Below are 14,627 nucleotides of genomic sequence, written 5' to 3' on the forward strand. Positions count from 1 at the left end.
AACACTACGCTAATGATCCTTGTGTATATAAATTCTTGTAGTAGAGAGCAGACACCAGAGGACCACATAAAAATGTTTGCCTCAATTTCCCTGCAAAAAAGGAGCTCAGAAACCAGACTCGGCCAAGTAACAGATTTTTAAAGGTAAAGGAACCCAATAAAATTACCAGCTTTTCACAGCGTGTGTCTACTTCCTTTAGACATATTGTGAGGTGTAGGTGAAGTATTCTAACTGAACTGACAGTGTGAGGGGGACAGCTCAGGAGAGAGCAAGATAAAAGTAAAAACCACCAGCAATGATTGATCCTCGTTTTGTGGAGTTGACACTTCACCTTTCAGACATCTGCAGGCGTGTTGGTATAATGAGATATGGAGGGGAAAGCCAAAACGGGAATACTGTATGGGGGACCTTGAGGCTAACGGCATTATATTTTTGGAGTGTTAGTATTTGTTCATTTTGCTGGAATAGCAAGATGAAAGGCGTAGGTTCAAAATGGGGTGAAAATGAGATTTCATCAGATCTCAGGTAACAGGGTCACTCATATCAAAGAATTATTTCTCTGTAGTGTGATGACTTCCTTCTCGGTTTTCTGGGTTAATATAACAAACTACAAGTTTGAGAGGTTGCGTTTTTGAACAACAAGCATTTATTAAGTGCTTATGACCTGGTAGACCTTAGGAGTAGGTGTAGGGTATATATAAAGAGGTCCTTGCCCTCATGATGCTCGAGGCATTGCAATATAGTGAAACAAACCCCAAACTAGGAGGCAGAAGACCTGGGTTCTAATCTTCCACTAAGCCCACACTATTTGCTTGCTATGTAACTTAAAACAAATTGTTTACAGCATTTCAAATTATTTTGTTGTTAGTTGGTATATTTGTAAAATGGAGGTATAGTAATCATACTTTATTCAAAGGCCTAAAAAATAATGATAAAGATGTAAATGGTGCTTATCAGATGAGTGGTATATAGACAAAAAAAAAGTACAATAGGAATACTTATTAGTAAGAAATCATTGTATTTTGGAAAGCTTCAGAGAGCAGGTGAGAGAATGCAACTAGATGTATTCTGTTCCCTGACCATTTTCTATCTGCAATATCCGTAAAATTCTGGAAGGTTGTATTTGTATCACTCCTAGGAACCAAAATGGTTGCAAGTTTCTCTTTTGATACATCTTCTAGGTAGTAAAGGAAAGAAGTGAGAAAGGTTGTATTTGTATCACTCCTAGGAACCAAAATGGTTGCAAGTTTCTCTTTTGATACATCTTCTAGGTAGTAAAGGAAAGAAGTGAGAAAGGTTGTATTTGTATCACTCCTAGGAACCAAAATGGTTGCAAGTTTCTCTTTTGATACATCTTCTAGGTAGTAAAGGAAAGAAGTGAGAAATTAATAATCACTAATGAAGTTTCTTTATATTTTATAGGTTTTTCCTTCTATCTAGAACACAGAGGATAACCAGTGGACATTTATTTACTAAATGATGTGACTAAATTATTGAATCCTTAAATTTTAAAAAGGATGCTTATTGACAACATAACTCGTGTGCTCTCTAGTTAAATTTACATAATAATCTTTTCATGTCACTAAGTGCAATACTTGGATGTATTGAAATTTCAATTTAGATGTGAGAAAAATGCTTCCAGTATTTTGAGTATTTTCCTTTCCCCTCATAATTTTGCTGGCTGATTTTTGTAAGAAGGTAATGGGATTTGCATGAGGCTGAAAAGGTATCTGGCCATTTCATTTAAATGGTTGCCGGAGGTTTAAAAGCAAGTTCCATCTGATAAATTAGTGAGTTCATATTATTGACACACATAAAATAACAGTCCTGCTGGGAGGGTAAATTCTTTCCTCCTTCCTTCAAGTGATGACTGCATTTTCATTTAGTGGTTTCAAATTGGTCTTTGTGAAAGTATATGGCATTTGGGGTTTCACTTAGCTTAGAAGCCTTGCTTTGTTGCTAAAGCATTAACCTGATCTTTCCGTATCCACATCCCCAAACAACTAAGGGTCAACCCAAGGTGTTACAGCAAGCGGTGAATCAAGGAATTTAAGGTCTTTACTTAGTATCATCTGATGAGTTCAATCTTCATACAGCTGGATAACATCATTGTATTTGGGAAAGTGAAAAAGAAGCCACACTAATTGAAATATTCAATAAATTTCAATAAAATTTGAATTTTACCTTGATGAGCTTCACCATTTTTATTTTTTCCCCTCTGCCTTCTCCAGGAGTCCCATTGTCATGTGGATGGACAGATTAATAATTGACAGGCAAAATTTTAAGGCATTCTAAATGTCACTGGTCCTTTTAATAAAATTAATTAGCCTGCCATGGAGAAAATTTACTAGCCTGCTGGTTAATTTCACAATGTAAAATCAGGGAACAGAGTGTGGGGGGTGGGATGGAGAAGAAACCTTATTACTTTTGAATAATTATTTAAAGATGTGAGCCTTGCCTATTTCAAACATTTCGGATAGCCAAATCCATGAGGGCTTTTAAATCTCAGGGTTTGTGTCCCCACATAGAAGGGAAGAAATCTAACATAGCAGAAATGGAACCAGTATCAGGTAGCAGCAGCTAAATGGCTTGTTTAGGTTACAGTGGGACAATTCAAATGGTAATAAGATTGGGGGACAGAGAGGGTGCTTTAAGATTGGGATTTGGGAGGTGGCCATAATCTTCATTTGCCATCGACACTATTTTCTTCTCCATTCTCTTTGTAACTTAAACACGATGTTGGGTTGGCAGTGGAAAGGTGTTCAAAATCACATGCCTGGATAAATTTAATTTGCAAAAATTTTCTTTGTTTCCCCCCAGAAAAGGAAAGAATCCTTTAGTCAGGTCTATGGCACTAGGTACTAAATCTCTTCAATTACTGACTGGGAAGAAAGATTAAAAAACGTGCCTCAAACCTACACCCTGGTTTAGTTCTAAAGCATAAACACTTCTCCTGCAGAGCCTAAATTAAACAGCAGTGGGACATGGAGTTTGTGGGATTAAATGAGGCAGGGCAAGGGCGCAGGCCAATGATAGAAACCATTTTGGCTCCTTTCATTTTAGCCCCCTGGGGATCAGGGAAAGAGAACAGTAACATGGTGAAAGGCATAACTTGTGTGAGAATGTGTGATATTATATTGACTGGAAACTGGGCGGGAAATAAATGTTGGCTTGGGGGGTCTAACGAAATATTTTATATTCTCTCTCTTTCTCTCTCTGTCTCTCTGTCTCTCTCTCTCTCTCTCTCTCTCTCTCTCTCTCTCTCTGTCTCTCTCTCTCTCTCTCTCTCTCTCTCTCTCTCTCTGTCTCTGTCTGCCTCTCTTCTCTTCTCTCTCTCCTACTTCTCCACTTCTCTCTCTCTGTCTGTTCGTCTCTGTCTGTCTGTCTGCCTGTCTCTGTCTCTGTGTCTCTGTCTCTGTGTCTCTGTCTCTGTCTGTCTCTGTCTCTGTCTCTGTCTCTGTCTCTCTGTCTGTCTCTGTCTGTCTCTCTCTGTCTCTCTCTCTCTCTCTCTCTCTCTCTCTCTCTCTCTCTCTCTCTCTCTCTCTCTCTCTCTCTCTCTCTCTCTCTCTCTCCATCCTTCCTTCCCTCCCTCTCTCCCTCTCCCCCTCCTTTTCTTTCCCAGCAATTTTCAATGTGGATGATTCTGTGGTGGACTTGGAAACATTGGAAGCCCTGTATGAAAATGTAAGTGTTATTTGTCTTTGCTAAAAGCAAGAAGGCAAGTGAGGCATAATGGATAGAGGAGCTAGGCTTGGAATTATATAGATTTGGAATTCAAGCCCTACCTTTAACACCTAGTAGCTATGTGACCCTCAGCAAGTCTTTTACCAAGGTCCCCAGAGCATTTTTTCTAATATCAGTTATTAACAAAGTCTTAATACACATTAGCAAAAGGAGTATTTCCTCTACACCAAGAGCTCCTTATACCCAGAAAATAATGTCTAGACCATAACAAATAAACTGACCAAAAAAGACCAAAAATAGATGCCATTCTCCATTAGAAGCACTAGTGGGAGGGTGGATGATGGCTGAGATGCTAATAGGAATTGAGTCATCTAAATCTCTGTTACTGTATTCAGTGTAGGAGACCTCATTTACACTGTGAGGCTGGGGGTAGAAGGTAAGATCAAAGTTGTAGCTGATGGAAAAATCAGTAAGTTGTCAGAAAATCGGCTCTAAGAATAGTCTTCCTCTAACCATATATATTCTCTTGGGTATTCTTTCCCTTAATCTCCATATGCCTCAGAGATCTCATTTGAGAAACAGTAGTACTATTATGCTCTTTAATCCCAGGAACAGCTAAGTGACACAGTAGATAGAGCACCAGACCGGGGGTTAGGAAGACCTGAGTTCAAATTTGGCCTCAAACACTTATTAATTATTTAAATGGGGCAAGTCACTTAAACCTGTTTGCCTCAGTTTCCTCAACTGTAAAATAAGCTGAGAAAGGAAATGGCAAACCACTTTAGTATCTTTGCCAAGAAAACCCCAAATGAGGTCATGAAAAGTTGGTTGTGATTGAAATGACTGAACAACACAACTTTATTCCAGAGGTACTGATGAGGGTAAAATGAGATGATAGATATGAAAGTAAAAATTATTAGATAGTAAAAAGTCTCATAAAGTGATAGGGTGATAATATTTGGTGTATTAATGGGAAATTATCATTATCATCCAAGTCAGGTGAGAAGGATTCCCAGTAGAATCAAAGCAAACACCCATCACATTTTTATGAGTGGATTTTTTTTAAATAGTTTAATAGAAAAGTGGATTCTTTGGCATGAGAAGGAAGGAATAGAAGAGCAAAGGAGACAATTCACCAAAAATGTGACCTGAGAGCTGAGTCCCCAAAAGTAACATGAGGATCTGTCAGTTATGCAGTGATCCTTGGGCTCAGGAAATTGTTCTATTGAATTATGCAAATAATTCTCATATTTAACATTTTGTGAGTTTCTGTAGAGCATACAAAAATGTAAGTCTTATGCCTTGGAGGACTTCTCAACATAGCTAGAGAGGCTGCACATACATGTGAAATAATTATATGGTCATATAATTCTGCAGCATGGCATGATAGTTATATTGAAAGGTATCCTGGATTGGTTTCATATCAGTTTCAAATCTTACTAGCTGTGTGATCCAGGGAAAATTATTTAAGTTAGCTTACTCAAGTAATTTCCTAAGACTTGGGTACTAAATCATAGATGAGTTCTGATCTGCATTGGTGGTGGCAATTCTCAGCATGGAAGTTCTCAGTGTTGAAGAAATTATATATTCTCTATATACTCCAAATGATGCAAGATATAATTGTTTCATTCATTCATTCAATGTGGTGAATGCTCAAAGAAACAGAATGAAGAAGATGAATTTTTAAAAAAACAGCCACCTGATAAACATATTATTACTAGAAATATTCTTGACAGTACAGAATAACTATTAAGATATTTGAGGTCTGGTAGTAGACTAAAAAGTTTCACGTGTGATATGACTTCTGAATCACAAAAGGAAGATAAACAGTTTTACGACTTAAAATACTATAAAAATTCACATTTATATAACACTTTTAAATTGGCAAAATGCATGTCCTCACCATAACCCTGTGCCGTTGTTGGTAGTACATTATTACTATACCCTTTTACAGATTATTTAACTGAAACTTGGAAAGTCACACAACTGGCATGCTAGAATTAGCGCATCAATTTAGACCTCCTTATTCCTGGTCTGAAATTCTTTTTTCATTTTGCCATCCTTAAAATATTGAGTGCCAGGGGGCAGCTGGGTAGCTCAGTGGATTGAGAACCAAGCCTAGAGACGGGAAGTCCTGGGCTCAAATTTGACCTCAGCCACTTCCTAGCTGTGTGACCCTGGGCAAGTCACTTGACCCCTATTGCCTAGCCCTTACCACTCTTCTGCCTTGGAACCAATACCCAGTATTGACTCCAAGATGGAAGGTAAGGGTTTAAAAAAAAATATATTGAGTGCCAAAGAGAATCCTTGCAGAAGATATGCAGGGGGAAGCAGCTAGGTTGCTTAGTAGGTAGAGAGCCAGACCTGTAGACAGGAGATCCTGGGTTCAAATATCACCTGAGACACTTCTTAGCCATGTGACCCTGGGCAAGTCACTTAAACCCTATTGCCAAGTCCTTAACACTCTTCTGCCTTGAAATGGATACTTAGCCAAGAGAGAGAAAGGGAGAATGAATATCCATGAACCATTTATCTGTAATATTTTACCAAAATTATGTACATTAAGGGAGAAAACTGACATATCTCAGAGTCCTTTCTAAACTGAGGGTATAAATATCTGGGGTCCCTCTCTGTACAATCTTATGTCATTGGCTGCTCAGCCTCTAAACCTTTTATTCTCTAATATTTTGGCTTAAAACCAGCTGGCTCCATCTCTGCAATGCAGGGAAAGAGACCTACATATTTAGTTTTTATCCACCAGCTTGAATATCCATATAGACTTCAATCAATTGTGTAGATTGGACCAAATGATCTGTGAGATCCCTTCCAATCCTGAGATTCCATGATTTAACAAGACAATCTCTTATTTCCTACATTTTGTTATTTCATCACAGAGAGCCCAGAAGGATGAGCTGATAAAAATAAGGAAACATTATGAAACCTCCAAAGAAGAGGAATTGAAACTACTGGACAAACCTGAACAGTAAGGATTTGTGAATGTCTCTCCCTTGGGTGGGAATGGGAGATTAGATTGGGGCCAAAGTTCAGAATGCTGCCCCCTCTCCTCCTCTATCCTTCCACCCCTCTGCACTTTCCTGGTCCCTCAGTTTTGAAAAATAAAACTTAACTCCTATTATAGTCTATTAGATCACAATGCAATCATTCCAGTGACCTATTGCACAGGCACAAAAATAACCTCAGATGCCAGGAAATTCAGGATCAAGATTTAAGCTATTGCATACTCTCTTACTCGCTTTGCTTCCCTCCTTCCCTCTAGTTTTAGTAACTCACTAATTCCTCCTAGACTAAACATTCTGGCTAAGAGTAACTGAAGAAGATAAGGTAGCTCTGACTACTTACTTGCTTCAGGAATAAAGCATCATCAGAGTTCCAGAATTAATTATGGTTATTATTTTCCTAAACATTCCCTTCAATAAATGAAGCCAAATCACATTTTGCTCCTAGATTCATCTAGCTGGCTCTCTTATTGAGTTTTGTTTCATTTTTTTAACCCCACACATAGCTTTCCATTTTCTCTCTGTATTTTCCTTTTCATCCCTATCTCTTTTTTTTTCTGCAACTGTGGTTAGGTGCTATTCTTTTGCCTTCCCACTCCTTATTCATACAGGTATTAGCAGCCTTGGGAAGTCAGAGATGTGGAATGGATTCAGAGTAGATACTGGTTATTATTGACTTGGATGGGTCACAGGGAGACCAGTCTTAAAGAACCAAGAAGATATCGGTGGAAACTGAGTAGTTCCTTGGCCCCTTGGTCATGATTAGCATCAGGAAGGATCTTAGGAGAATAGATGGAATTGAATATCCATAGAACTCCTTAAGATGATTGGATCCCTTGAATAGCATAGAACTTTGAGACATTTTCCCTCCAACCTCCATACATACTCTGTTTAAGATCTACAGAGTAGCTAGATCTATCCTAGACCTCCTTAAATGGTGATGGGATTTCAAGGCTTGAACTAGATCCCTGAGATGCCTTTGGATCCCTTCTCTGTGTTCTGGAGGCTTTGGGCTATGGCTTCAGGAGTTTAGATGAGAATAATTCTCAGAAAACTGGGAAGCAGATTAAGATCATTTCCCCAACCTTCCTTTGTCCTTGTTTCCTATCCTTAAGTTCTCAGGAACTTCAGTATTGCAGGTCCTTTTTACTATGGTGCTCTGCCTTAGCCTGCACACCTTTGCAGGGTCCCATAGTCTACATATGCCTTCCTCACTCTCTTCCGTGACCCCCAATCCCCAATCCATCCTTTCCTGCCATGTGTCTAATTTCTTCTCCTACTGTGCTTTCTCCTTTTCTAAAACCCTTATCTTTTCTTTTAGAACAGGTACTAAATATTGACTCCCAAGTAGAAGATGGATCTCCTTACCTCTATTTTATTTTTTTAAACCTTTACTTTCAGAAGAGTGGTAAGGGCTAAGCAAATGGGGTTAAGTGGCTTGCCCAGAGTTACACAGCTAAGAAGTGTCTGAGGCCAGATTTGAACGCAGGACCTCCCATCTCTAGGTCTGGCTTTCTATCCACTGAGCCACCTCACTGCTCCAGACAGTGCTGTCTTTTTAACTAAGTCTTGCAAAAAAAAGGTGTTAATGGTTGACTATGGAATAACTAATGGTGAGATTTCAGGTCATGGAAAACTTGAGATATATGAGAAAAGATGTTTAGGGAGAGCAAGTATTTTAATGCTCAAATCACACCATGTAGGCAATTACTTTCTGAGACATTTGGAAAGGATCTTGCTGCCCATAGTCAGCAGTGCCATACTTTTTTTTTCTCATTGAATAGAATGCTGGACCTGGAGTCAAGAAAATCTGATTTCAAATCTGACCCTAAATAAATACTAGTTGTGTACCCCTAGGCAGGTAACTTAACTTTTGCCTGCCTCTGTTTCCTCCCTTGTAAAGTGAGAATAATAATAGTATCTAATTCCTCAGAGAATCAAATGACATCATATTTATAAAATACTTTTCAAACTTCAGAGTTTCAGATAAATGGTAAACTGTGAGGAGACATCTTTATCCTGGATTTTTAGTCCTGGATGTTTTAAGCAATGAGCAAATTGCTAATAAGTAACTGGGGGAGGAATACTTTTGCTTATCTCTCTCTCACTCTTCCCTTCCATTCCTGATATCTCTGCCACCAGAAGCCTTTCATTTTTCCCTTTTTAGCCCTGTCCCCTTCCCAGGGTTATTCTAGATACCAAGCTGTGGGATTATAGAATGTGGATACAATGATAACCCTTCACCTAATAATGATTGTCTCTACAGCTGTCATGTGGGAATATTGGGAAAGGTTTCACCTTTAATGGGTTATGATCATAATGATTCCTCAGAACATCTATGACCATCACTGACAGAAAACCAGGCACTTCTGTTGTTCCTGGCAGGGAGGGGGTGCATGGGTTGAATTGCTGGAAGGAGAAGGAGAGGAGAACGAGCAACTATTCAGACTGAGCAAATTTTACCTTCCCTCCCGACCTCCTGCACAGTGTTGTGTGTGTCTGAGGTTTGCCAGAGTTTGACTCTCTGGCAACCTATTAGCTCTTCAACTCTTAGTGAATTGACTATAAGTATATTTTACATACTGGAAAATATGAATCATTTACTGAGTTCCAACATTGCAATTTCCTTCAAGTACTGTGGTGCCAGTCCTGTAAATCATAGCAAGGAGCGGTTGGCCTCATCACTCACCTCATCAGTTTTATTCCATCCCAGCCCAAGAATTGAAAAAACAGTTGGAGGATAGCTGTTGTCTGCTTGGGGCAAGACTGGGAGCCACTGGTGTAATAGAATTAGACAAGGGATTTGGGAGCTGTGTCCTCCATACTGATTAAAAGGAGCCCCTGGAATATACATCCAAATCCCTTTTAACTGGTTTGGGACTTCAGAAATAAGAAATCAATGATTAACCTTTCAAAAACAAGTTGACCATCACCAAAGACTCCTGGCATTCTGATAACTACTCCTATGTAGTGGGATGCTGGTCAGGGAATTTTTACAATGCCTTTTGGGTTTTCAGACTAAAGCAAAATCTTTCTGGAAAATGAGATAAAAAATAACTACTCACCATTAGTATAGCACTTTATAAAGTATGTGTTTGTGCGTACATACACAGACATATATGTATATGTATATATATAAAAGCTTTGGGAATTTGTTACTTCATTGGGGTGTAGTGGGAAAAATACTAAATTTGGAGTCGAGGAGATCTGAATTTGAATCCAAGAACAGGACTGGGAATTTGAAGAACCTGCATACATTTGTTCTAAGCTAATACATTTTCTAGTAAATGTAAGATAGAAGAATCCTGGTGTTCAGAGTTGTGAATGTTATTTATTTAAATATAGAAACACTATTTGTATATTTGTATTGGGCTCCATTTTCCTCATCTATAAAATGAAAGGAATTAGAATGGATTATCTCTGAAGTCCATGAGAGCTTTAAATGCTAGGGATATGTGTGGTAAATTGACCCAAAGATGCAGGGGAAGACAACCCAAAATGCAATTAATCAAAAAGTATTTTCTGATTGCCTGCATTACAGAAATCCATTTAGTTATTACGATGGTCCATACACAGAAGAATAAAAGATAGACTCAAGGAGTTTACCACCTATTTGAAAAGACAAGACTTCAGCACATTTTTGAAGGAAAAGGAATCACAATATCCCAATATTTTACAAACTCTAATTCCTATCTTAGTATCACAGGAACTTGTCCAGGTTGCTTTAAGACACTATTCTAAGGAACAGCTTCCGTTTTTTTTTTCCGACTATGCCACATTGTAAACTGCAAAGTGCCATTTATATGTTAGCTTGCATTTTTTTGTCCTCATGATTTCAGAGGGGATAGTGTGTATGTGACAAGAAGAGTACAGGAAAACTCCATCTTCTAATGCAGCCTAGCTCTGTAGTGTCAGTCTTGCAGTGGGTCCAGTGAACATTAAGATCTAGATAGTTCCCTAGCATCAGTGACTGTAGGGGCATAGCTTTGCATGGAGAGAAAACAGCTGAGGATGGGAGAGCTTGTCTTAAAGAGATGCTTTCCAGTTGGTTTCTTGGTAGGATATTTCTCACAGACCTAATCAAAATTAATTTGAAAGTTTCTTAAACCTCCCCTTTACACATGTGTCCAATCTAGATAGTAGTTTCTAGTCCCTTCTATGTGCACAGACCCATAAAAAAAATTCCTAGAATTTGGAAGTTTTCCTTTATACAGATTGCTCTCTAGTTGTATTGAAAAGTCTATTTCTGTGTAATTATTTTAGTGAAATCAAAGGTATCTTTCAGCTGTCCTAAGTTCTCTGGTAGGATAAAATCTCTTAGGATAGGAAAAAAGAAACAACTTTAGAACAGAAAACAAAAATTTATGCCATGGAGCCCTTTGGTAGTCTGGTGGAGCCTGTGAAACCCTCTTAAAATAAAATATGTAAGATTAAAAATAAGAACAATTATGTTCAAGTTGTTATCAAGATATTGAAAAATAATAAAAGCTAGCATTAACACAGTGATTTAAGGTTTTTCACAGCACTTTACATATGTTAACTCATTTAATCCCTTAACCATTCCTGTGAGGTAGGCAATATTATAATCCTCATTTTACAGATGAGGAAATTGAAGTATAGGAAGATTAAGGAATTTATCCAGGGTCTCAGGTAAGCATCCATGACAATTTAAATTCAGATCTTTTTGACTTGAAGTCCTGTCATCTATCTATTATGACACCTATCTGCCCAAACGAGTCCATAGACCATAGCTTATGAACTCCTGCTATATTTGGAATAAAGTATAAGACTTGGAACGTCTATTGAGAAAGGGGAGGTAATAATGAGAAAAGTAGCTTCTTGGTTTGTTTTTTTCTTTCTACAGGTAAATTTATCTCTATAGATAAGTTTCCATATAGTCCCTAAAGCACAGTAATAGGCATTAATAAGGATACTACTCTTTGTACCAACAGAGTAAATAAATATTCTTATACCATCAGATGATCTCATCTACAAAGAGATGAATAAAAGCAAAGCATAGTTGGATTGGTAGACCAAGTATTGATTTTTAGTCTCTGTGTAAAGTCTTGGGATTCGTGAGAGAATGCATCATAGAATCACTACATTTATCTGAAGGAATATGATATAGTCATCATTAAACAACATTTGCTTTATAGTAGCTGAACCTTAACCAGGGACCACCTCTTTGAAAGGTTTTAAATGAGGTCTATTTTTACAAACAAAGATAGAGTTCCCAAGCAGGAGTTGGATTCCTGAAAGTATGGGAAGAGGAAAAGAGCCTATCACTTTGGGAGTCTCAACTTGCTCAATAATAAAAGAAATGATGAGTTTGTTCATTTAAAACAAACAAACAAAAAAAAAAGAAACGAGAAGGGGACAGCTATGTGGCTTAGTGGGTAGAGAGCCAGGCTTGGAGACAGGAGGTCCTGGGCTCAATTCTGCCCTCAGTACTTCCCAGTTATGTGACCCTGGGAAAGTCACTTAGCCCTGTTGCCACCTAGCCCCATTTACTGCTCTTCTGCTTTAGAACCAAGGTAATGATTTTTTTTTAAATCTGAAAACCTAAATGAAACTGAAAAACAAAGTGAACCTAGAGAACTCTATATAGCAAAAGAAATAGTGTTTAAAGAATAACTTGGGTATGTCCTCCAGAGAAAGAACTAATAAATAGAAGCAAGCAAGACATAATTTTATATATACATGTATCTTTTTGTCAAATGATAAATTTCAGGGCAGGGAAGAAGGGAGGGAAAATACCTGGGAATTTTAATGTAACAAATAAAAAAATTTTAAAAGAGTTGAGTTGTTATAGAAAAATGTCTAAAAGTTCTTCCTGCTATAAATAAGTCCTGTGATCTTATGAAACCCTATTGTTGATCATTTTCCCTTTCCCACCATATTTTTCCTTGCCACTCACTCTAATGATCAGAGGTTATAAAGATTCTGGAGAAGGATTCCTTTCCTCCTATGAATTCCCTTTGCTGAAGCAATTAATGTCTCAAATGTCCTTAATGTCTCAAATGAAGGATTTTGACATGAATGGAAGGCTAAGTATGGAAAAGCAGTTGATAATTAGGAGTTTATTAAAGTACAAATATCTCCAGAAGTAGAGGGATCATAAAATGTGAGCCAAATAAACTTCTTCGGGTACAGAAGTAAAAAAGCTTTCCAACTTTGCTCCTGTGTAAAAGTATTCTTTATGTCAGACTGCAGAAACCTCAGAGAAATGGTGTTATGGGTCCACCAAGAACTTCAGAAATACCAGTTAGTCATCATTTCAATTCCAAAATCAAATTAATAGCTGAGTGAGTGGATTCCCTCCTTTGCTGAGGTCATGGCCAGCTGTTTCCATTCATATTAATTTATGCCCCTTACTCTGATTGTTGGCCTGGAGAACTTGTCAGCTATTCCAGCCCAAGTCTACAAAGCCCAGTAATGCCTGAACTCAGACAGTGAGTTACTGTGTAGGTCAGTCCTCACAGTGAGCTGTCTGTTGGGATCAGTGATTAGTGTTTTCTTTACACTTTGTCAACACATGTAGGCTGAAGTGAAGGACAGAGCAGTTATCAGATGATTTAATGAATATCTATGATTAATCTAAATGATAGGAACTCATCTATTGCTTACAGGGAACTTGGGAATCATCTAGTTAATAATAGTTCATTATTAGGACACTAGTTAATAATAAAAAAAATTATGTTGTACCAGGCTTTCAAAGTACTTTACATGGGTTTCCCCCTTTGATCCTCAAAACAACCCTATCTAGTGGGTGTTATTATTATCCACCTTTTTAAAGACAAGAAAATTGCGGCTTAGACAGATGGTGACTTGCCCAGGGTTACAAAGTTAATAAATATCTCAAGCAAGATTTGAACTCAGGTCTTCCTAATTCCCAAGATGGCAACCAGGTGATACAGGAGAGTGTTGGGTTGAGGTTGGGAATGTTCATCTTCCTCAGTTCAAATCCTAGCTGTGTGATCCTGGGAAAGTCACTTAAGTCTGTTTGCCTTAGTTCCTCATCTGTAAAATGAGCTGGAGAAGAAAATGGCAAGCCACTCTACCATCTTTGCCCAGAAAATCCTAACTGGGATCACAAAGAGACAGACATGACTAAAAAACAACAAAACAACAACTTTCCTAACCCCAAGTCCAGTACAATTTCCCCTCTGTCACCTAGTACCTACCTTACCATAGATTTAAGGTTGGAAGTAAGAGTAGATCAGCCTAGTCAACCTTCTTATTTTGCAGATAAGGAAACTGAGGTCAAGAGAGGTTAAGTGACTTGAAACAGAGTCAGATTTTGAACTCAAGCCTGCTGATCACAAATCTAGCCCTTTTGCTATGACTGCATTGCACATCCAAATTTTACAGATGGAGAGATGAGACCTAGAAAAGTGACATTTGCTTAAAGTCCCATGGAAACGGAGCTGGGTCTGTGCCCTTTCCACTACTCCATACAGTCTACTTGCTTTTTCCTGGCCCTGAATTCTGTATGTCACTTAACCTTATAAACACAGCTAGAATGGGCATTTTGAAGAAGGGAGTTACCATGCATAATTTCAGAAACTAAAAATAGAAATGGGCACTCGCGCTGACATTCGCTCTTTTGGAGCAAACCAAATATGACAGTAGAGACCAATGGTCATAGCTTTTGCACAACCATTTGTCTGGTCTTAAAATGTTTCAGATCAATCTAATAAACATTAAGTATCTACCAAATACAGTATACTGTGCCAGGCATCACAGAAGATGAAAAGATAAAAGACATGGTCAATATCATCATGAAATTTACTCACAAATAGAGTATACTTTTGTCTACATGTGATATATACACATATGTATAGAAATACATATTTTCATGGAAATTTCATTAATTAAAATAATTTTTTAAAAAGAGAGGCTAGATCTGAAATGTAAAACAGGTTA

General features: G+C 38.0%; 1 protein-coding gene across 3 annotated transcripts in view; it reads left to right on the forward strand.

Moving 5' to 3' along the window:
* Window positions 1-14,627, forward strand: part of FMN1 (formin 1) — a 588,141-nt gene that overhangs the window by 401,741 nt on the left and 171,773 nt on the right. For all 3 annotated transcript variants that reach the window (XM_056810223.1, XM_056810225.1, XM_056810224.1), the window contains 2 exons: window positions 3,623-3,684; window positions 6,579-6,667. In XM_056810223.1, coding sequence (XP_056666201.1) covers window positions 3,623-3,684; window positions 6,579-6,667 — 151 coding nt within the window. The remainder of the gene's footprint in view (window positions 1-3,622; window positions 3,685-6,578; window positions 6,668-14,627) is intronic.

Source organism: Monodelphis domestica, chromosome 1 (assembly GCF_027887165.1).
Source record: "Monodelphis domestica isolate mMonDom1 chromosome 1, mMonDom1.pri, whole genome shotgun sequence".
Classification (NCBI taxonomy): Eukaryota; Metazoa; Chordata; class Mammalia; order Didelphimorphia; family Didelphidae; genus Monodelphis; species Monodelphis domestica.